The 22,386-nt window shown below is 40.1% G+C and overlaps 1 protein-coding gene across 19 annotated transcripts in view; it reads left to right on the top strand.

Annotated features, from left to right (window-relative positions):
* The window catches only part of rims2a (regulating synaptic membrane exocytosis 2a), an 88,739-nt gene that overhangs the window by 31,475 nt on the left and 34,878 nt on the right, over positions 1-22,386 (top strand). For 9 of the 19 annotated variants that reach the window (XM_085918363.1, XM_085918360.1, XM_085918366.1 and 6 more), the window contains 8 exons: positions 11,328-12,274; positions 16,731-16,942; positions 18,116-18,235; positions 19,118-19,217; positions 19,309-19,432; positions 19,922-19,968; positions 20,386-20,498; positions 21,188-21,235. In XM_085918363.1, coding sequence (XP_085774489.1) covers positions 11,328-12,274; positions 16,731-16,942; positions 18,116-18,235; positions 19,118-19,217; positions 19,309-19,432; positions 19,922-19,968; positions 20,386-20,498; positions 21,188-21,235 — 1,711 coding nt within the window. Of the gene's footprint in view, positions 1-11,327; positions 12,275-16,473; positions 16,542-16,730; positions 16,943-18,115; positions 18,236-19,117; positions 19,218-19,308; positions 19,433-19,921; positions 19,969-20,385; positions 20,499-21,187; positions 21,236-22,386 lie in introns of all 19 variants that reach the window. The other 10 variants (XM_085918377.1, XM_085918370.1, XM_085918365.1 and 7 more) reach the window with 2 other exon arrangements.

The raw sequence follows: 22,386 nt of genomic DNA, 5'->3' as shown, positions 1-22,386 counted from the left end.
TGCTTTTAGGAGTTATCCTCCAACTCTCAACTGTTAACTTTAGTTTCCAGTATAACATTGCGTTCCACAGTGAAAGCATATTTGCAACTTGCTCTGCAGTCTGAGCTTTTAAGAGCACTACATACAGCATGTTATAGTTGTGAACATGAGAAAAGACAACTTGTCAAATCAACAATAATGTCACAGTCATGTTGGGCTACTTGAACTGGTGATTTATTCATTCTGGTTTTTATGTCTTGGGACATATGCTTTGTTCAAAACAGACTTGGCAACTGAGCAAGATGTGTGTGAAGAACAATTCAGATTAAGTAGTCTTTCTAAATTGGCCTCAGTTCTGCACAACTTCACGCGGCGTTCCTTTAAAATAAATGCGCCTTATAGTCCGGTGCGCCTTATATAAGGACGTTTTAAAATGGGCCATTCATTGAAGGTGTGCCTTATAGTCCGGTGTGCCTTATAGTCTGAAAAATACGGTACTTCAGTTCTGATCAACCATTTTGAATGTGTCTGGTACCAACTTAGATATAATTGTCACTCCACCAACAGTGAAAGTAACTCTGTTATGCTCAGCCTTTCGCTGTTCCATATGACTTTTCATGTAGTTACATGAAAACTACGCCCACACTCGGCGTGCCCAGCACCCCTCAACCCCATGATGTTGTACCTGGGTGTTGGCAGGACTCAGCTGCTGTAATTAAACCAACCTTTTATTGGCTTTGTCCTCGCCAAGGGAAATGTATGCAGGAATAAGGGAGGCCCCGGTTTATTGCCTGGGCATCTAAGAGAGGAATTTTGATGATTGCACACTGGAGAGGGAAAAAAGAAAAGGCCTGGAGAGAGCAATAAAGTCAAGAAGACAGCTAAAATAAAAATGATAACAGCAACAAAGAAAATGAATGAGTGAAAGTGTAGCGAGTTACTCAAAATGTTTGAATCCTTCTAGCTCTTCAGCTTTCATAATCATGATTCATCATGTCTACGTGTCAATTATAAACAGATTTTTTTGTTCTGACAATGAAAATGACGGCGCTGAGGACGACTGGAGTAGCAGTCGGAACTGTCAGCAGCAAGTAACAGCTAAAAGTTTTTCAATGTCTGAACAAAATAATCTGTTGATCATTTCATAATCATCTCTCACAAGCAAGAGACAAAAAAATTTACATGATTGCTATCTTAAAGTGGACCATATAGTTACATAAGCATCCTGCTGATGCCTTCAACTCCTGGTTTGCTTTACTGGATGCTAATCCCATTGACCTGCATGCTCGGTGAAATTGCCTTTGGCAGCTGTGGTTGCAGGTCTTCTCGGTCTTAAAGCATCACCCCGCTACATGTACATTACGTAGAGCTCTTTCTCTGTGGCTCATTCTATGCAGTGAAACAGGACAAGCAATAAAGATGTCAACAATTGAATAGACAGAAATGTTGGCCCTTGCAAAGCTCTGACATCTGGATCCTTTTAATGTCTGTGGAGCGAAACTGATTAGTACCTCCAAGGTTGAATAGACACGTGTGTATGCCTTTGTGCATGTGAACCTTGACCTTAAAATATCATTAATGGTTGAGTGACAGTAGCTCTGGAGTTCACATGGTAAAACACAATTTCAATTTCATCATAGGGGGTATTTTCATTGCAGTTTTGCCCCAGGTCTTAAAGCCTCCCAATTTATAAATAGACTGAAGAGAAGACACAACTGTGTTCCTCCGATTGTGTTTGGGACAGCGTATATGGTTGGCCGTACGTCTGCAGTCCAAGACCTACCAGATCTATTGCTTTCTTAAATTGCTGCTTTTTGTGCTCACACAGATGTCTGATGTCATTTGTTTTTAAATAGCCAGAAGAGAGAAGATTAACTGCAGGGATGGTGCTTTTCCTTCAACCATATGCCCCAATGTATGATGTTATTTGTCAATGTCAAAGACTATTTAGTAGTTTGTAGAGAGTCTGAATTTCCCTGATTTTGCTGTTATTGCCTGCTGTCAGTGTAGGGCCTGTGCGGAAGGGGAACAACATAAGTTATTTCACAAAACATTGTTCTATGTTGCTTCTTTAGCATAAGATATGCAACATTACAACATAATTCTTGTTTCAGTTTATACGCAGGGGTTTTTGTTTTCATATAGTATGCTTTTAGTATATGTACAGTACGCTCTATGCTGTATCAGTGAACGGGTCGATTAAAAAAAAAAAAGTCATAAAAAAGGCGCACTATTTTTGTGAAACACAAAATATGCAAATTGCAGCACGAATCAAGTTGCGCATACACATACAAAATAACAATGCCGCTTTGGAATGCAAAATGGGCTAAAATATTTTTAACTGTATCTTGCTTTATTATTATTATTATTATTATTATTCATTATTCATTATTATTATTATCATCATCATCATCATCATCACATTGTTTCATGAATGGCTAAGAGGCTGCTTTTCACGTAATCCTGTCACCGTGCTGAACATCCAAAGCCATTTCATGCTCTATTTTATTGAATTACCAAAAATACACTTCAAGTAGCCATGTGATAACAGAATCATGAAAAAGCTTAACCTAATATCTGTGTCTATGCAGCCCATTGCTGTTGTCATCCATCTCATCCCTCGCTTGTTCTCAAATCCTCGTTTGGAGCACTGATGGTATTTCACAAGCTCAACGAGATTAATTATCTCCATATTTTGAAAACACTGCACCGTGTGCGGTTCCCCTGTCTGCCAGAACGTGTACAATTAGCTCAGTTCATTTGGGTTGCAAATGAGTCAGCCCTCACGATACTTGGCGGTCTCGCCGGACCTCTTCTGCCATGCAGCGGAGAAGAGAACTCAGCCAAGGATTGATCAAAAGCCTTCTACTCTGGCAGACAGATGCTGAGTAAACAGAGAATAAGAAGCTGCCCTAGCCTCCTCCTGCATCCTCTTCTGCCTTCATTAATTTTGTCTGTCTGCTGGCTAGCATAAATGAAACACTGTGTAATATTTGCTTAATCCCCAGTATTTACTAGCTGTTCTAGGATAATAGTTGATTTCCGGAGGTGGCTCAGAAAAGGGAGGAAGCTCAATGTATCAAGATTAGTATATATTATTATGGTTGCACATCCTATATCCTTACCTTGTCTGCTTCATTATGCTTTCTCAGATTCAAAAATACAAAAAAAAAAGGATCACCACTGATTGGATCATTTTGGTTTGTATTCTTGCTTAGGTCAGAAAAGCCCTTGATTCTGAGTTGTGCTTATCGGAAGTCAAGATGTGGGCTCACTGATTGAGATGTTGACTTGTCAGTGCCACTGACCTCAGGTGAAAATGTGCCTTTGCTGAGCACACAGGTCCCAGCAAACGTTTTCATTAGATGAAATGGTGGGGAGAACTATGTCCTGTACCTTACATTGTGTCTATTTGAAAAACAATATTACTGCATTGGAATGATTTTTTTTTTTTTTTTCGTCTTGAACATTATGTTCATGATATGGTTCGTCAGGCCAATTTTTCAGCAGCGGTCTAGTGCTTGTGAGGTTATTGGGACTTATGACAAATAGGTTAACATTTTACGCTAATCATCAGCACCTTTCACACTGCCCACATCACCCAACCTTTTCACAGCTTTTTAATTCTGGCTCATTGTGCTTCGATACAGTGGTACTGGCAATTTTTGCATGCAGTCAATATCTGGGTAAAGTCAAAATTCAAGTTTCTGAAACATTTGGAAAATCCCATTTACATGTATGAGCGGACAGAGTTATTCCACTATACTGTACATGTTAAGTGTGATCAATTGGAATGTCTCCAAACTATGACGTACGAAAAACATCAGGATGCAAACGACGTCATTTCCTCAATGTGGTTCACTGGATTTAGTAGATGTCTCTAATGCTACGGTCACTGTCACCAATGCACAGTATCACCTATTGCTTTAAGTAAGGCCAGTTCAACCACAAAATCTTATTTCCATTGAACATATGCTTACATATGCATATTTGTCAAACTTAAAAGGCAATATGTTTTTGAAATATTTCCAAACTTTCATTTCCCAACGATAGGATGTACTGTACATTAATACTGTAGTTGGCTGTAGTTTCACCTTTCAATCGCATCTTTCTTGGCCTGAAAGATTAATGTGCTGAGCATTAGCAGGATTAGGTGGGAATGTCAGGAATGTCTTCTGAATATTAAGTGAGTGGAAATATTTAGTGTGAAAATATTCGACTGGCACTGGTAATCCCAGATGATGGGTTCATTCTTCCATTAGAAGCAGACAAGCTGTTTAACCTGAAGCCCATCATCATTTGTCAGCAATGATTGTAGAAGTAAAGGCGCACTGCCCACCTTGATCATACCTCCATATCCCTACTTTCTGCTAACAAGATCTCAATTCCTGCAGCTCATCTGCCCCTTTATTGCTAGCCACTTTACGTACGGACTGGTGTGAGGGGTCCAGCCTGGCCCAGCCACACAGTTCCACCCCAGAGATGTTATTTTGGTTGGCAAGAATTATTAAAGCCTCCTCTGACTCACCCTTCAGCTTTTTCATTACCTACCCACTTATATGGCCAGAGAGCCAGACAGCGTCACTGCCTCTGATTTCAAATCCAGCTTGCTCATTGACATGAAAACTGCATACTTAGCAAATCCAAAAGAGTTAGTGCGTGCCGGTCGCTGCTAGAGTGTGCCTGTGTCCCTGTGTGAGAGAGAACAGAAAGTGCATTCTATTCCTTTAATATCCTGGAACAAGGCAGTTTAAAAAAAAAAAAAAAAACATTCAAAATTTGTTACACGATATCCAGTAACAAAAAAGGACAATACCTGATACTATATTTGAAAAGGACCCAAGTATGAAAATAGAGTATCATGGTAAATTGTGCAATTTCATGCAGAAAGCTCTTTTGTAAAAAAAATGATGACTTCCTGTGGCACTAGTTAACTGCACAAATGGCTAATGCAAATCTATTTGACTGTTGGATAGGATTCCTGTCATCTATGCAGTCTGCTGGTATCCACTGCTTGGTGGGAAATACTCTCCTTTTTTAGGGTGGCCGCAACCGATACATTTAAGAGTCAATCACAGATTGTTTAAGTGACTGATTATATCCTGCATGAGACACAAGTGTGTTATGGCAACAAAGTAAACAGTTAAAGAATAACAGTAATCATCCGTGGGAATGTTACTGCAAGGCATACTGTACATATTTCCATATTCAGTGTATCGCTTCAGTATTGTAATCAGTCCTACAAATATTTAGTTGGTGATGTGTTGTTTTACGTCAACTCAGGTGTTTATGCAATTATTCTTCGAAAAGTCATCACACAATCAACATGTTTGCAATATGTATTATTATTATTATTACAAAAAAGTCATTTAAGATTTAGTAAGTTTGGGTTCAAGAAACACGTTACATATGCAATTGAGTAGCAATTCACTTGAGTCACTTCCAATGCTAGCGAATCGTATTACATTAAAAATCAAGATCATACTATTGTAGGAAATGTCATTTAAGCCCCCATCCTAGAGTGGTGAGCAATTGCGAGTGTTTGGAAGGCACTGAATGTTCTCCTTCTCAGGGTTTGACAGAGTTTGTTCAAGGTCACAATTTTGAACTGACATGAGAACAAAAACTGTTGGCGAACGTCTGGCAAAGGTTTTGCACATATCCGTGACCTTGAACAAACACTGACGGACTCTGATTTAAACAAGCATCATGCTACAGTCGCCAACAATGGAAAATAATCGCACCTTGGTCGGAGCAAGACTTTACTTCAACTACGACAGGCTAAATCACGTCATGTTCATTGTTGCTCTCTACTGTCAAAATGTACAAGTTCTATGTTGGTATAAATGATGAGTAAATTGAGATGCATGCATGGAGCTTCCATTGTAGATTAAAATGTTTGACATTCAAACTATTTGTGAGAATGTTCGAACCTGTTTTAACGTACGTTTTGTGTTTTTGTATGTTAAACAAATATGCCAGTCATTCTTTTTTTACTTCACATTGGCAGTTCCTCACTTCTGTAGAAGGTAAATGAATATATACAAGATCTCAATGTCAAATGAGGTAGCAGGCAGGGCTGACATGCTCAGTCTTGGCTTGGTAAGGTGTTGTATTAAGTTTCAGCAGTAAGAGATTTGTTTATGCATTGTGACCTTTTCAGTGTGTTAAAAAAATCTGTGTATATGTTGTTTCCTCTTTTAACCTTTTTCTGCAAAGAGGAATAGCAAACAGCAGTGTACCAGTTGTGGCTTGTATCTAATTTGATGGCACAGTCTATTGGGGCTTGGCCTACTTAGAATGCGAGCTGCATCTCTTCTTAAAAAGGAGACCTTACAGGCAGTGCAGTGCGGAGCAGAGACTAACCATAAACAGTATAAACAACAAGAACACAGAAGGTGCTGCTTGATGTGCTTATGGAAGGGAGAATGTTTTCGCAGGAATGTGCAAGCATGGGAGGCTCTCTGCCTTCCTGCCCATGCATGTGAACAATCAAGGTGGTCATTTTTTGTTTTGTGGTGCTTAACAGAACCTTGTAAATGGACGTCTAGTGAGAGGTCCTCCTTCCTCTTATCATCGATGTGTGTTGGATATGGACTTTTGGAGCAATGCTGCTTGGTGTTCGTTGCAGAAAGGGAAACTACAGTCTGATGTGGTGCACGGTTAAAAGTATAGGATTTTATGAACATTCACAACATTTATCTGTCAGCGTTTGTATCCACGAATGTGTGTAAGTCTGATGTTCGGAACTCCAGGACCTCCTGTATATCCTATGGATGGATGGCTAGATGGTTGGCTGGCTGGCTGGCTGGCTGGCTGGCTGGCTGGCTGGCTGGCTGGCTGGCTGGCTGGATGGCTGGCTGGATGGATGGATGATGGCTGGGTGGGTGGATGGATGGATGATAGATATAGATTATACAGGCTAGATAGATAGATAGATAGACAGATAGATAGATAGATAGATAGATAGATAGATAGATAGATAGATAGATAGATAGATAGATAGATAGATAGATAGATAGATAGATAGATAGATAGATAGATAGATAGATAGATAGAATTTATGGTTTTACTTGAAAGGAGGTACTGTGATCAGATTTGTTTTCCAATTAACACTGTGTGGCCAGCAGCAAGATATAGAACTTTAAACCACACACACACACACACACACACACACACACACACACACACACATACTGTATGTATAATGCACACAAATGTATAATTCTACACGTTTCACGATTATGAGCTTTATGTATTTTTGTGTTTACCGTTCTTTAATTGAGAAATTAATTAAACTAAAAAGTGAAACCACCAACAAGCTTACATCAGTGGTGTCTTTCTTCTTCAGGGTATCATCTTGGGAAAAGGTTAATCTTTCTTTTAATTAGTCCATTAAATTTAAGGCTAAATGGGTTTGAATAACCTCCATGTAAAACACTTCACCACTGTGTTTGCAAGACCACATTCTTAAAGTCTCCCAAGTACATAGTGACCTCAAAGTTTCTTGTCCAGCTTTAGTCTTGCTGCCTTGCACCATTAATAACCGTGGTATGTGGCTTGACTGTTGAAGAAGCAGAAGGCAATGTCCCTAAACTGTGACAGCGTCAAATGTCAGCACTAAGTGGACCTGATGTGCAGGACTGAAATAACGAACAAATCTTCTCAGGACACTTTGTACTTGAGTAGGAGGAGTTGCAATACCATCCTTTCACAGCACTAAGAAACTTTTTTTTTCCATCTGTGAAGAAGGCTTTTGACTTTCCAACTAATTAAAATGTTAACCATAATGTTGTGTGGCATACATATTCAAGGAAAGTATGTTTTTGTATATATATATATATATATATATATATATATATATATATATATATATATATATATATATATATATATATATATATATATATATATATATATATATATATATATATATATATATATATATATATATATATATATATATATATATTATGATTTTGGATTTTTCATGCGTCATGGTGCTCACAAAAGCTCCCTGTATCTTTATCTTTTTTGGTGATTTACCATGTGTTTTGTTGCAGCAGTACAAAGCAACTTCAGCTTGGTACTCATTATTGCTCACCATTGTTTGTTTCCACTCAATGTTGATTTGAGTGTTGATAGTAATAACTTGTCTGAATACAATTACATTGAAGGAACATTTTGATCTGATATTTGGCACCTCATACACAGCTCTTAGCATCTGCCTATCTCACCTAATGGCTGAGCAAGCCCTACTTAACCTCCACCCTTGTAAGTGCTGTATCAACAACATGTCATCATGTGATTCCCCAAATCAGTCCACTCAAATCAGTCACATCCAGCCTCACTCATTCTCCCTTGCAGCTCAAGTCAACGTTTTATCGACCACACACATTCACTCTTAATACATGTGCACTCATCCCCACAGAATAAACCAGATCTAGCTCAAACCAAGCCACTGAAAACCAGCTACATCATCAAAGTGGCAAGCCTGGGAGACGTACAGTATTTGCATAAATGTAATGCATAGAAATGATGAGCTAAAGAATTTTTCACCCACCTGGACTTCCAATCTCTGTCTACCCCTCCCCTTTCTCTTTTCAATTGACTGGACCTAGCATACATTATTTTTATAAAACCAAGGAAACTGTAAAGGACTTCATAGTGAATTAGATAAAATTGCATATGTTGCTCTTCTTGTGATTGGCGATGTTGTTCTATCTGTCTGGTTGAGTGGCATTGTTGCTTGACCTTTAGCCATTCGTAGCAGTCAAATGATGATGATTTTAAAGTCGAAACTGAGCTCTCTTTAAAATCATGAGGAGATTTTCAAACAAGGTTATAATTTGTGCTACCCAGTCATATACAGTAAGATGCATGAAACTGTCTTTGCAGCAGAGCGGCAGAAAAAAGCAGGTCGTGCTGATGCAACAACAGCAGTTGCTGAGACGTAACATGGTTTTATCATATATGGTAATGCCGATGCTTGGATTCATCTCTTTTATTTCGAATGGTCTTATAGTTACACAGAATTATTCAAGGAATAAGTAATGATGCATCACTGTAAATGGGCTATTAGTCCTTATTGCTTCGATTGACTTTAATGCCTGAGCTCACAGGCGCATTCAGCTTGCTGCTGTCTTTTTTGTTATATCTTATTTCAATAGTGACCATCCCAAGAAGTATTGCTGTCATTAATAGAGCAGGTACCCTTCTCAAGGAAGGAGATTTCCAATAGGATGTCACACATTTAGGATAGGCAGAGAGCACAGAGCTGGGGTCACATAGGCAATTCAAGAGTCAAACAGATGGCAGTTGTGATAGTTTTTATCATGGAACATTTGGGAAAAGACTACAAGTGCAAAATGAAGTTTCATGTAATGGAATTTGAGTTATTGGGAGGGGAAAGAAATCAATGGTTCTGATATTTGGGGGGAACTGCATCAAAGCCTTGTTTTAATTTAGTAATTTGTCCTGAGTGCATGGCAATTGGATGTATGTGGCCATCCTGAGTAGTAGTTTAGCACACCTGGAAAATTGCTCTGAGAGAAGACATCAAAATCTTGTCACTTGAAAGAATGAAAAGAATGTTGATGCCTGGCAATCTTTGGCGTTGTCAAGTCGGAATGCCGCTTTCCCTTTTCCTGCCCTTGTTATTGTTAGCCTTGTCTTTTTGTTCTGATTAATGAAGTCACACGGTCAATGCAGTGTCACAGCAGAGGATTTATGTCATTAACTCACAATAGGATCGGATTTTATTTCCACTCTACGAATTGCATGGCTCTTTGTTGTTCGTCAGTTCAGATAATTCACTCGCGGATGATCTGCTGGATACTACACAACCCACCTCCTTTTCTGACGTGTGGTGACATCACATCTGCATCTTGCCATATATGGGAATGTGATGGAGGGGGAACAATACTGTGCGCTTTGTGACTCAATTGCTGCAGCAGTGAGACTTCAGTGCTGCATTTTAGGCATCCTGCTGCTTCTTGCCTAAGCCTCGTGCAGTGGATCCATTTTTAGCTGGAGGGCATGGCTTACTGGCAATGTCCCTTTGAAAGATTCTTACAAAAAAACTAACACCGTCAGCTGAGCTGTTCTGGTTTGTGAGCTTGAGTGAATATGAACTAATAGCTGTTTGTGACGATTCTCTATTCTCTAAGACAGTAAGGACACAAGGCTAAATGAGAGTGGTGATTTGTCTTGATGTGTTTGCTCTGCAAAGTTAAAGTTGTTTTAGGGATTATTCGTGTGCTACAGCTCTATGTGCATGCATGCTCTCTGGGCTTTCAAGATCACCTAATTGGGAAGGATTGTAGGAAGTCATAAAGACTGAGTCAGCCACAATGGAAGAATTCCATTAAGTAGCAAATTAAACAAACATAAACAGAAATATGATGAATAAATCTGATCTCACAAATATTCATGGACACATCTGAACATAAACACACATCTCATAAATGTAAACTCATTACTCACATACCACGAGTATTAAATATGTTCTGTTACTATGGTTTGTCCTTTCAAACTCTATTTAATATGTATTATTCTTGCTGCTGTTAGAATGAACAGCTTCCATCCATATATCATGTAGCAAACTGCTGATTTGTTGTTTCAGTGTAATCTGATGAATGAGTGAGACTTTCTTTTGCATTGAATAATCTGGGCTGTGTGTGTGGACATATATATAATATATATTATTTGACAAGTTCATTCATATTGTGCATAGACCACAAGCAACTCATTGCATCATACCCAGTCAAATTGAGCCGTACCGTATTGAATCAAACAGTAATCCCATCAAAAAACAAAACAAAACGTGATGCTCGTACTGGTTGTCTGATAACTTCTAGGATCTTTCAAGCTGTATATAAATTCACTGCTCATTAATTTGAATGGTTAATGGAAAATCATGCCTTCAATAGATTAACTTATAATACATGAAGTTAGTTTGGCCAATGAACCATCCAGAGCTCCTTCAAATGCACTTCAGTGGCCATTAAAAAAAAAAACATGTTTCATATACTTTGTCATGAATTAAACTGTATATAGCGATAAGCACTGAAATAACATTGGACCATGAATGTGCTCTTTCTTTTGGAAAGAATACCTATATTTTCATTTGTCTCTGATGCAAATGTGAACAAACACCTCATTTTCAACACACAAAACATAATTCGAGCACCTTGAATTAATTCTATACAATGAAATAATATGCCAAATTGTGTAAAATATTGGATGTTTCTGTGTAGTATTTCAAAAGTACTTTATCGCAAATGCACATGTTAAAGAAAGAAGCAATCATTGTTATTATATGAAAATTGTATGCTTCTTATCCACAGGAAACGAAGTCCGTCTGCATCCAGGGATCCAAACCAAAAATACGACCAAAGGGAGGGGAGTGACCATTCGCAGTATGCCCCGACAGACGGAAGCATGCCCAGATCACCGTCTGACTATGGGGATGGGGACCCTCGGCGGGCTCCGCGGGGCCCACACTTGTACCCGGAAGTAAATGCTGCGTGGATTGGCTACAGGGACCGGCAGGGTCCTGGACGCTGGCACTCTCAGGAGTACCCTTTGGACCAGGAACTAGATGGGCCACACAATGAATACGAGATCCAGAGGCAAAGACAGGAGGAGTTCCAGACACGCTATCGCAGCGACCCCAACCTGGCACGCTATCCTGTCAAGCCGCAGCCCTATGAAGAGCAGATGAGAATGCATGCGGAGGTGGGACGCCTGAGGCATGAGCGACGTCACAGTGATGTCTCGCTAGCTTACACTGAACAGGATGACCCAGGACCCATCCGGCTGTCACGTCAACATCTCACTGAGCGCCGTCCACCTATGGTGGGACAGCGGTCTTACTCTGTTGACCGCTCCTCCCCGGGCCCCATGGGTCCTGGCCTCGGAGGCCACAGAACATCAAACCACAGTCCCCCAACACCTCGCCGCAGCCCTGTGCTAGGTGACCGATCTGGGGATCTTCGAAGAGGTGACATGAGCGGAGGAGGGGACTCTATGAGGAGACAACATCACTTGGACCCCAATTCAGCTGTTCGCAAGACCAAGAGGGAGAAGATGGAAAGCATGTTGAGGAATGATTCTCTGAGCTCAGATCAGTCAGAGTCGGTACGTCCTCCACCCCCGAAGCCCCACAAAACCAAAAAGGGAGGGAAAATGCGGCAGGTGTCACTGAGCAGCTCGGAAGAGGAGCTGGCAACCACGCCGGAGTACACCAGCTGTGACGATGTGGAGATAGAGAGTGAGTCAGTCAGTGAGAAAGGTACGTACAGAACACACCCCTTAAGCTTCACTCTTTCTGTATTTACTATGCTTTTTTCCCATGCAACTGCAATTTAAACTCCATTCTAATTTTAACAGCATCATGTGTTTTTTTTCAGAGAAGGCCGATTTGGTGATTGTTGTTTCTTGTTCATGTTAATTGTGTTTATATAACTGTAGCTGTCAGCTATAACCTTCAGTTTCTGCATTGTTACTGTGTTGTTAAATATGTTAAGGGCTCATTGTTTTCCTTTGTACAAAAACCCATAAAACATTTGGCTCCCTTTATAAAATAACTCTGCATATTCAAGACTACACTTGCATTCATAAGTAAGTTATACTTCACATTCTATCACCATAGCAACTTGCCAAGAACACCAGAGACGGAAAACATTGAGTCTACATGTGCTCTCAAGTGCGTGTGTGTGTTGGTGTACCCGTTAAAATGACAGTTTGAAAGTTTGTTTGGTGCAGCCAATAATAATTGACAAACTCATTTTTAAATACAAAAACCACAATACTTCATCCCTTCAAACATGCTAACCAGTTGTCTACTGTGCCGCCCTGCAATTGATAATTGTTCTAAAATTATTCAGCCCCCGCCAATATAGTCTCAATCTTGCATTGTCTTATTATGTAACTGTTGTGCTCCCTGACAGGCATACACCATACTGGTGATACATTATTGATGTGGGGCTTTCCAGGCAGCCACTAAAACTCAGTAGTGAGGCTGATTTTGGGTCAGTGTTTGTGTTGGTTCTTACTCCACGTGTCTGTAACCTCCACACAAAAAATAATGTAGGATTTAAATTACATGTGATGCTATTGGAATCTTTTTTTCTGCCATCTTACATGGATTTATTATAAGTTTAATTACTGAATCATTTGGCCAACGTACTAATGTGTATTCATTTTATTTTTAAAACACAGAATAATGAGTTGTAATTATCTAATAGCAATAACATTGTAAAGATGACAGGGTTCATGAACCTTATTATCCTCCCAATGATATTGACCATGATTCTCATTGCACTTGTAAGCTCCAAAATTGACCTTGACTCCTTTATACTGCAGCCAAAGCAAAACTATAACAATCAACCTGCACCAAAGGCCAGATCGGCAAAGAGACAGAAAAGAGAGCGCAAAGCACCTTTTGGCCATATGTGGTCTGTCAGCATCTCAGGGTTTGTGCACTCAGCTTGCCCGGGTGAGGAGATGAGATGTAATAGCAGGCTAAGCAGGGCACTTTTTATACTCTCAAACTTCCAATACCCCAAGGGTGCTCCTGGCGGGAGGAGGGTTTGATGGAATGTGAAGAAGGGGGGCGTTAGGAGGCAAGAGGGTGTGCCAGCTGTAATGGGTCTGCCTCGTGCCTGTGAGAGCTGGTTACTGATTTACCGCTATGAACCTCTCCCTGTGTTTTACTCTTTATTGATTCCCCTGACACGCAGTCTCATAATAGTGCCGAACAGACAGAAAAGGGGACTGGTTGGCTAACTACAGCAGTGAGGTGGGCATTGTGCAGTGATAGCCAAACATTCATAATGATTCATGGCTGTGGAAATCACCGTGTAGCTGTTAGACAACTTGTAACCATTTCCTTTAACTAATCGCTGCTAGTGTAACGGTTAACTTGCTTGACTCAGTCACATCATGGATGTAAGTGTGAATGGTGGCTTCTCTCGATATGAGTGAATTGCGATCAATCCAGGATGACCTCCGACTTGCTATGTAAGTCGCTTGGGTTAGGCTCCAGCTCCCCGCGCGCAAGCGTGTGCAGTTTAATTGGGGTAATACTATCACCTTGGTAACGTACTGTACACAGTTTCACACATGCCACTTTTCTGCACCTCTTGAGTTATAGTAAAACCAGCGTCAATAATTAATGATCCAATTAATAGTTTACACAGTTTTTTATTGAGCTGTCAAAGTGATGGAGAGCATGCTGGTGGTGAACTCCACCACCGCCTGCACTCTGCCTTCATCCTGAATCAGCACTATGTGGTGCCTAGGAGTCAGGGCCAACAAGCAGGGCTGGGCGTAGACTGCTGATACTCACAATTCACTGCCATGATGAGTTTCCTCACCCCATCCATGAAAAATACACAGTGCATTGTTGGGCATCAGTGCCCAATTTTGGGGTGTCACTGTTAATAAAGCTTGAGGAGAGAAACAGAATACTACATGGCCCTTAGTGTTTTTTAACACTTGTACACGATGGCCTTGGACAAGCAGTATTGCATAGTGTATATTTAATATAACTTCAGGTTATAGTAATTGATTATACCAAAGGCAGTATGAGACAAACAAATACAGTACAGAAAACACCTTCCAGTCTCAAGACGTTGGTGAAGTTATTAGTGTGTTTGTAGGATTTCATTTGGTCAGTTCATCTATTAGATCGCTTATCTTGTTCAGGGTCGTGGGAAGCTGGAGCCTAAAGACGAACAACACCCTGTACTAGTCGACTGTCAGACACTGTCACATGTACACCGTGACTGGGTAGAGATTGAACTCCTGCCCTACACTTCTATACTATGTGCAAAATCAAATACTGATTAGTTGGGTCAGTTGGGACAAAGGAGTGGAGGCAAACACCTTATTGGGTAATGAATTGATCAAGAGCATCTTGTCCATACAGTGCAATGTGATTTTACAGCAATTATGTGAATTGTTCATCTGCCAAATAAAAAGTCTGGCCTCAGGCAAGGGATATGTTCACTGGAGTTTGTCTAGCATGCTGAAATACTCTCCAGTGTTTAGACTGCTGACACAAAAGCAGCTGGGGAGCATAATCACTGTTGTCAGCTGTTGTTAGAGGGTCACAGAGGCTAATGCCTTTCAAGGGAAAGTGTTTTATCAAAGTGCATAATTTGTTTTCACGCTAACATCTGATGGCTGCAAGGATATTTTTAATGATTATGATGATGATCCTTTCTCACAACTCTGGAGAAGACAACCATGTCTCCTAACAATTAACTTTTATGGATCTTTGGTCTGAGCCCATCGTAAGTGTAGTAATAGGTGAGTTCGGCCCTAATCAATTAATAACAAATATCAATCGATCTATACCAGTGAATCTCAAAGAGAAACAAGTTAGTCAGCCAGTACTTTATGGTTTAAAAATGTTTCTCATGCTCTCTCTGTCTCTTGCCATGAATGAGTTATGGCCACTGAATGGTTCTTAATTGGTTAACTGCTGTTATAACTGTCCATATATGTACCATGGGTCTTCCCCTTCAATGAAAAAAGCTGTAATCGGAAGCTCATCTTTTATAGCTGCCCTTTGTGCACTTTAAATTGAGGTCACTTAAGCCAGTGTGCCACTGTCATCTGAAGCCAAAGTTGAACATGAGAAGAGATTCCCACCTCCTTCCACAACAACAAATTCTGTTGTGATGATAAAACGATAGAAGCATGGTTACTTTTACAAATGATTGCTTGCTTATGTCCATAGTATTATCAACAGGTGCCTTTCATACCTGTGCCGTCCGTGTACATAAATTGAAATTAATTTAAAGGGCTCAAAGTTATTACTTTGTCTGTTCCTGAAGTGTTTTTTGTGACTTTATGCACGTATTAATCCTACTTTCTGACTGACCAGAGTATGAGAAAAAAGCAAGACATTACAATTACCATACAAATTATCTCATGAGACCATCTACCCTCATACTCTTTGCGTACTTTGAAGAATGTAGAAGGTTGCTGAAAGTTGCACGTTTATTAAAATCTTCATTTGCTCTATGCAACCAAAAGTTCTTTTTCATCGATGACTCAAATGGCTCAGTAACAATGATGAGGGCTGTCACGTAAGCAAAGTAATCCACATGCACATATTGATTGACGACTGACTGCGAGTTCAGTACAGTATCGTGTTTTGTTAGGAGTCGGACTTGAGGGACTTACTGGGAGTCGAACCCAAATCATTTCTGATGAACTGCTGTTCGACCAACTAAGCCTTGCAGGATTGCATTTCCTCGTATTGGGCAAGTCGGTACCGTTTGTGTCGTAACCTCAACTGTCATTTTGCTTTTTCCATAGGGATGACACAGTGTATGGTTCTAGGAATTTGTGCGCTGGAGTCTTTGTATACTTGAGTCTGTGTGTATAAATGTTTGTCTTTGTTGTGTTTTGTGGTGTCCTCACTGCTCCCTCTTGCTGTCCTCTCTCATGTACGTACACCCTCCCCGCGCCTTACAGGAGATTTGGATGGCCATTGGTGGGACCATACATCTTGGCATAGCAGCGAGGCCTCCCCAATGTCTTTGGTGAGACATGTGGAGTCTCCTCCCTCCTGCCTCGTAACCTCTATCTGTCTCTCTCTCTCTCTCTCCTTCTCCTCCTCCCCTCATCCCCTGTATTCCAGAGTCTACTGTCATTTCACATTTCCTTTGTTTTATTTACACCTTTGCATGTTGTTTTTCTGTTTTCTTTCTGTTTTTATCCCACACCTTTAGGGGACAGTCAAAGGGGAAAAAGAAAAACAATTGAGCAGGCATTTATGTCTGAGCCAGCACACACCTTATCTGAGAGGCAAAAGAAAATGGTGCGCTTTGGGGGACACTCATTTGAAGAGGACTTGGCATGGTGTGAACCGCAAGTTAAAGACTCAGGAGTTGATACGTGCAGTAGCACTACCCTAAACGAGGAGCATAGCCATAGTGAGAAGGTACTGAGACAATCTAGCCTGCATTTTTTTTTGTATCTATTTATGACCTCCCCGTCTTTGTTTGCTCTGTGTCACTAAGTGTAAATAGGTGAGATGTTTTTATTTTTTTGCGTTTTATTTGACGTCTAAAATCCATTTCTTTTACTATTCTATTCCTTTTTGTTTCGGGGTTAATTATGGCTGCACCTTGCTTGGTGTGGCTGAAAAGAAAACGTTTTGCAGGGCCACCCTCTTTGCTTGCTACTTGTACTTGCTGTTTTGCTCCCCAATAGAAAAACAAAAACCCCACACACCTCAATAGTTGTAGTAAAGATGACCACTGACTCTGAACTTCTCTGTTTGTCATGGCACAAAAGAATGTGTGTCCTCCTAGTTGCATGCTCGTTTTCGTATGTTGTGTTGTTGCTCTGCAGCGGTCTTGTTAGTAGCGACAGGCAAACCTTAGGCCGTCCCCCTCACTCTGTTGCCCTCCCCCACAGCAACCAGTCCAGATAAATCCTTCCCCTGGCCAATATTCCATTCACTTTTCGAAAAAAAAAGAAAAAACGTCAGCACACCTAATAGGGAAGATTGATTTTTATGTTGAAGTTTTTCTTTTTTCCCTTCCACTGCTGTCTGTTTTCACCCCATGTGTGTCTCACTGCTTTGTTGTGACACTATGCTTTTCATCTTTTCTTAATCTCTGTGTCTTTAATTTGGTTCCTCCGTCAAAGATGACCTTTTTAGTCCATTTCATAGTCTGATTTCCCTTCAAGTACTCTTCTTGAAAAGTGGTTGTACATGTGTAGTGAATCTTCCACGTGAAACGCTGCCCGCCCTTCTTTTCCCCACATTTGATGTGCCGGTTTAGTAATGCTGGGACTGCTTGCTTTTATCTGCATGTGGCACTGCATGACGCTCACTCCACCCCTCACTCTAGTAGGTTCACAAAAGCTCTGCAAATGACAATACTATTGCAAATGTGTTAAGTATTTGAAGTTAAATATATCATAAATGGATAATTTTGTTTGCATTTTCTGAGTTACAAGATGAACTTGCACTTGAGTGCCGAGCTTGTGTGAACTTTCCCCCTCTAAGTGAATAAACACTTCCTCAACCGCCTCCATTCACTGAACTAAAGTGATCGCATTCAAGTTTGTAAACACAAGATGTGTTGTTGCTCTGACCTCGTAGCATCCGGTGACGTGGCAGCCGTCCAAAGACGGGGATCGCCTAATAGGGCGGATTTTGCTCAATAAGAGAATGAAAGATGGAAGTGTGCCTCGAGACTCAGGAGCTCTGCTTGGTCTTAAGGTGAGCTTCCTCTGCTAATCTGTGCTCTCGTTTTGTGTGTTTCCTCACATCAACCTTGCTTTATTTGAGTTTTTAATGAGATTTGACTCCGCTCTGTCTTTAAATAAGAGCAAGCTTCAAACTGAAAAGACCCAAATGATTATTAATTTTCATCGAGGTCATATAGCATCCCCACAATGTTGTCCTTTGCATAATTCCATATGCTTCCAAAACAACTCAAATCCAGTCAGATAGGAGACCACAAGGAGAGTGAACAAAGAGCAGCAAGATGGGGGAGTCATCGCTGATTAAATGAGCCTCCTAAAAATGCACTTTTGTGTCTGCTCAGTGCCTTTGTGCTTTTCTGTCCTCTCAACAACAGCAAACACTCTGCAGTCCAGCCAGTCAGTCCATCATTCAGGCTGCCAACTTTGCCCTCACAGTCCATCCCTCGCTGTTCTCCTCTGCGAGGCCCCCGCATCGGCCTCAGCCTGTTATATAAAGCCATTTCATTTAGCAGACGTCCCTAAGCTCCTTTGTATGTTGGCATTCAGTCTCCATTAAGCAGGATTTTATTTGTACGATGAGAGTGGAGTACGGCATCTTGACTATAGTACAGTTCTAGCCCACAGGTTTGTACTGATACAGACCCACACAGGACTAGTTTGTGCCCCAAAGGACTAAAGCATTATCCTGGACAATAAAACAACTAAAGAAAAGAAAGAATAAATACTTTGATCTCAGGCTTTCCCTGAACTAAGCTTTTCTCTAGAAAAATAGTTACAGCTATACACAAACAGGAGGAGTGAGTATATATTGTAACTGGAAATGATCTCCAAGAAAGAAGTTTATGTTCCGAAAGTGTGTCGTTGCAATTACATTCACCTTTCTTCTTCATCTCAGGTGGTTGGAGGGAAGATGACAGAATCTGGTAGACTTTGTGCTTTCATCACTAAAGTGAGAAAAGGAAGTCTTGCGGATACTGTAGGGCACCTTAGACCAGGTATTCAGATTTTTTTTTTTTTTTTATAGTGTATTAAACTACATTTTGTGCGTAAACATGGGAGTTTAATGAGTTTAACTGCTTTTTACAGGTGACCAGGTGCTGGAATGGAATGGAAGACTTTTACAAGGAGCCACATTTAAAGAAGTTTACAATATAATTTTAGAATCCAAGCCTGAACCACAAGTGGAACTGGTGGTCTCACGGCCCATCGGGTGAGTGCTCACAGCCGCATTCAATGTGTCACGCTGGTCCTTACATGCTTTTAAATGTGCCTAAGGTTTTTACACCCGATATAATTATTATATAGAATATAATGTTCCAGGGATCGAGTATTCCCTCAGATTTAGAGATGTTTTTGGGGGGGATAAAAGGATTCCACTCAATGCCTGCAAATTATGCATATTAATTTGCAATGTTGTATCTACCTAGTCTCAGATTAATGTTGCTACCAAGGATTAGATTAACAGTAGCCTTTCTTTCTCAAACCTCATATGAGGACATTCCATACACACAAAGGCAGTTTTAAAACAAATCCATTTCTGTCTATCCTGGTTTGTGCTGCTAAAGGGTCTGCTGTACGAATGAAGACTAATGTTGTACTTAGTGTCATTAAAGCACAGCGCATTCAGCATTAGTTTATTGATTTGCTTGACCTCATTCTTTTTCTTTTACACTCACACTTTCTTTTCCCCCACCCCCAGAGATATTCCAAGGATACCAGACAGCACACATGCACAACTGGAATCAAGTGAGTCACATCCTTTTTCCGTATCAAAATCCAACTGTGGCGAACTAATCAATCGAGTATAAAATCTGGTACAATTTTACAATAAATATATTCTTGTGTGGGCTTTAGAAATGTCTTAAGTTCACAATTATATTAAATTACACTTGAATAATGAGCACTACTTACTCTACCATGTTTAAGCTACATAAACGTCTTAATGATACTCATATTTTTTATTTCAAAGTTATTATTAACTAGTTATTTTAAGGTATTTATAAGCCCCTCACAAAAGCATCATTCTAAAATACCCCAAATCTGCATAAAATTCTCTTTCAGTCTGCCTCTCTGCGTTACAACACACATTTCTATCATTCCTTAATTTCTTCATATCTCTTTTATCATATGCTTCCTAAATGTCTGCCTCATGTCATTTTTCAGGTTCAAGTTCTTTTGAGTCCCAAAAGATGGATCGCCCGTCCATTTCTGTCACCTCCCCCATGAGTCCCAACATGCTGAGGGATGCTCCCCAGTACTTGTCAGGACAGCTTTCAGTAAGTGACCTTACAGTGACATATGGTCTATGAGAAATCCTTAGTGATAAATGGCCTCATCCATTGGTGAGATGAATTGTAAACTTGAGCCACATCCAACAGATATTTTTTTCCCCTTGATATGATATTCAATGCACATTGACACCACTCGGAAAAATGGTGTGTGAGTTTGTTAAGTAAGGCAAACGGGCACAGAAACACATCTATTCCGCTGACCTTTTTACAATCCGACTCCAGATGATCAGTGATACGATGTGTCCATTTTCGAGATTGAAAACCTTTCCTGGGATGAATGGGTTAAACTATTGCGCTGAAATATGACATGAACTAATTATATCAATTTGAATTTGAAAGAAAGAAGTTTGTGCGTGTGTGTCTGTGTGTCTGTGTCTGTGTGTGTTTATGCATGACTATAAGTGTTTTGAGCAATGATAATTTAGAAATTTGAAATTACTGAGATATTTTTTAGTCTGTGCTTGTGGGGATAACGGCATATGTTTGGCGCTAAAGTCAGGTAATTGCACATTCGTAACATCTTCTAAGCAAAAAAGTTATATTTGGAAAAAAAAATCACCGCGCCCTAAAAGTGCACACATCTGTTTCTGTGTTTGGGTGAATTGTGAGTTGATGTTGTTTTGTGGGAATTTGGTTTCATTGCATTACCTTTGTTGTTAATTGTGCTTATCCAGAGCCAAAGCCTTAGTAGAAGAACACCGCCTATTCCCCCTAGGGTCCAGGTAATGGGCCCTATCTGATGGGCACTCTATATTTGGTCTTTGCTCTTTGACTGTTGACTGGGCTTTTTCTGTTTCCATACTTGGGAAAATGCATTTCCAGGGAAATTAATGCTTCGTTTCCCTGTCAGTGCAGTGCCTTGTGTTACATTATGATTTTCTGCTATCACCATTTTGATTCGACTTATGATGTATTGCTCATTTTAACCCATTCATGTCAGTCTGCCTAGGCAGTGCATGCCCTAACTAATCAAAAAAAATGTTTTCATTGCCTTCTTGGATTTGCTGATATTCTATTTTTTTAATACATATGAGAGCTTGAATTACACGGTTGCAGGAGGCTTTTCAAGGACAGAGGCCGAGAGTTATTTTCCACTTCATAATACTAAAATAAACCCATGACTCCATAATCACACACACACACACACACACACACACACACACACACACACACACACACACACACACACACACCACGCACACACACACAGAGCATATTTCTCATGAAATAGTTTTCCTTGTGTGTATTATAGTGATGCAGTAGTGTAAATTGTTATTAATCCAGTTTTGTTGAACTTGTTTTGCTACCAAAACAGTTGAAGATTTAGTTTTACAGCCAATTATCATTTATCTTCCTGATAAAAGTACACATGACTAGTGCACATTAAAAATGAATACAAATGTGGAGTCTGTCTTTTACAGCAATATTTGACATCTTGGATAGCAGTACTGTCTAACTCTGTGACAATTAATGGAATTGGGGTTAAACGCTTTGATTGTTCAGCGTGTCCCACCATTTTGCACAAAAAGTTGAATAGATTCTTATAGACAGCCGTTTTGAACGCTGAACTCATCGATAGAAAGAATATTAGACCTTCGTGTGTGTGCTCGTGTGTGTGTGTGTGTGTGTGTGTGTGTGTGTGTGTGTGTGTGTGTGAATATCAGTTTCTCAATAAGTCTGAGGGGTAAAAGATGTATGAGGAATTTCATTGGAGTTCTTAAACATAAATGTGTGTTAATATTAATGTTAATAATAATAAAATAAAAATATTCTAATTACTCACGAGGTTTTGTAAAAGTTGTGGTTCTTGTGCTAAAAATACACAACTGTAGCCCGAGAATTCACATCAAGTATTTTGTGTGTTGGTATCGAC

Source organism: Syngnathus leptorhynchus, chromosome 8, assembly GCF_054491065.1.
Source record: "Syngnathus leptorhynchus isolate UIUO chromosome 8, UIUO_Slep, whole genome shotgun sequence".
Classification (NCBI taxonomy): Eukaryota; Metazoa; Chordata; class Actinopteri; order Syngnathiformes; family Syngnathidae; genus Syngnathus; species Syngnathus leptorhynchus.
The sequence above is the reverse complement of the archived record's forward strand: the minus strand, read 5'-3'. Positions and strand labels throughout refer to the sequence as shown.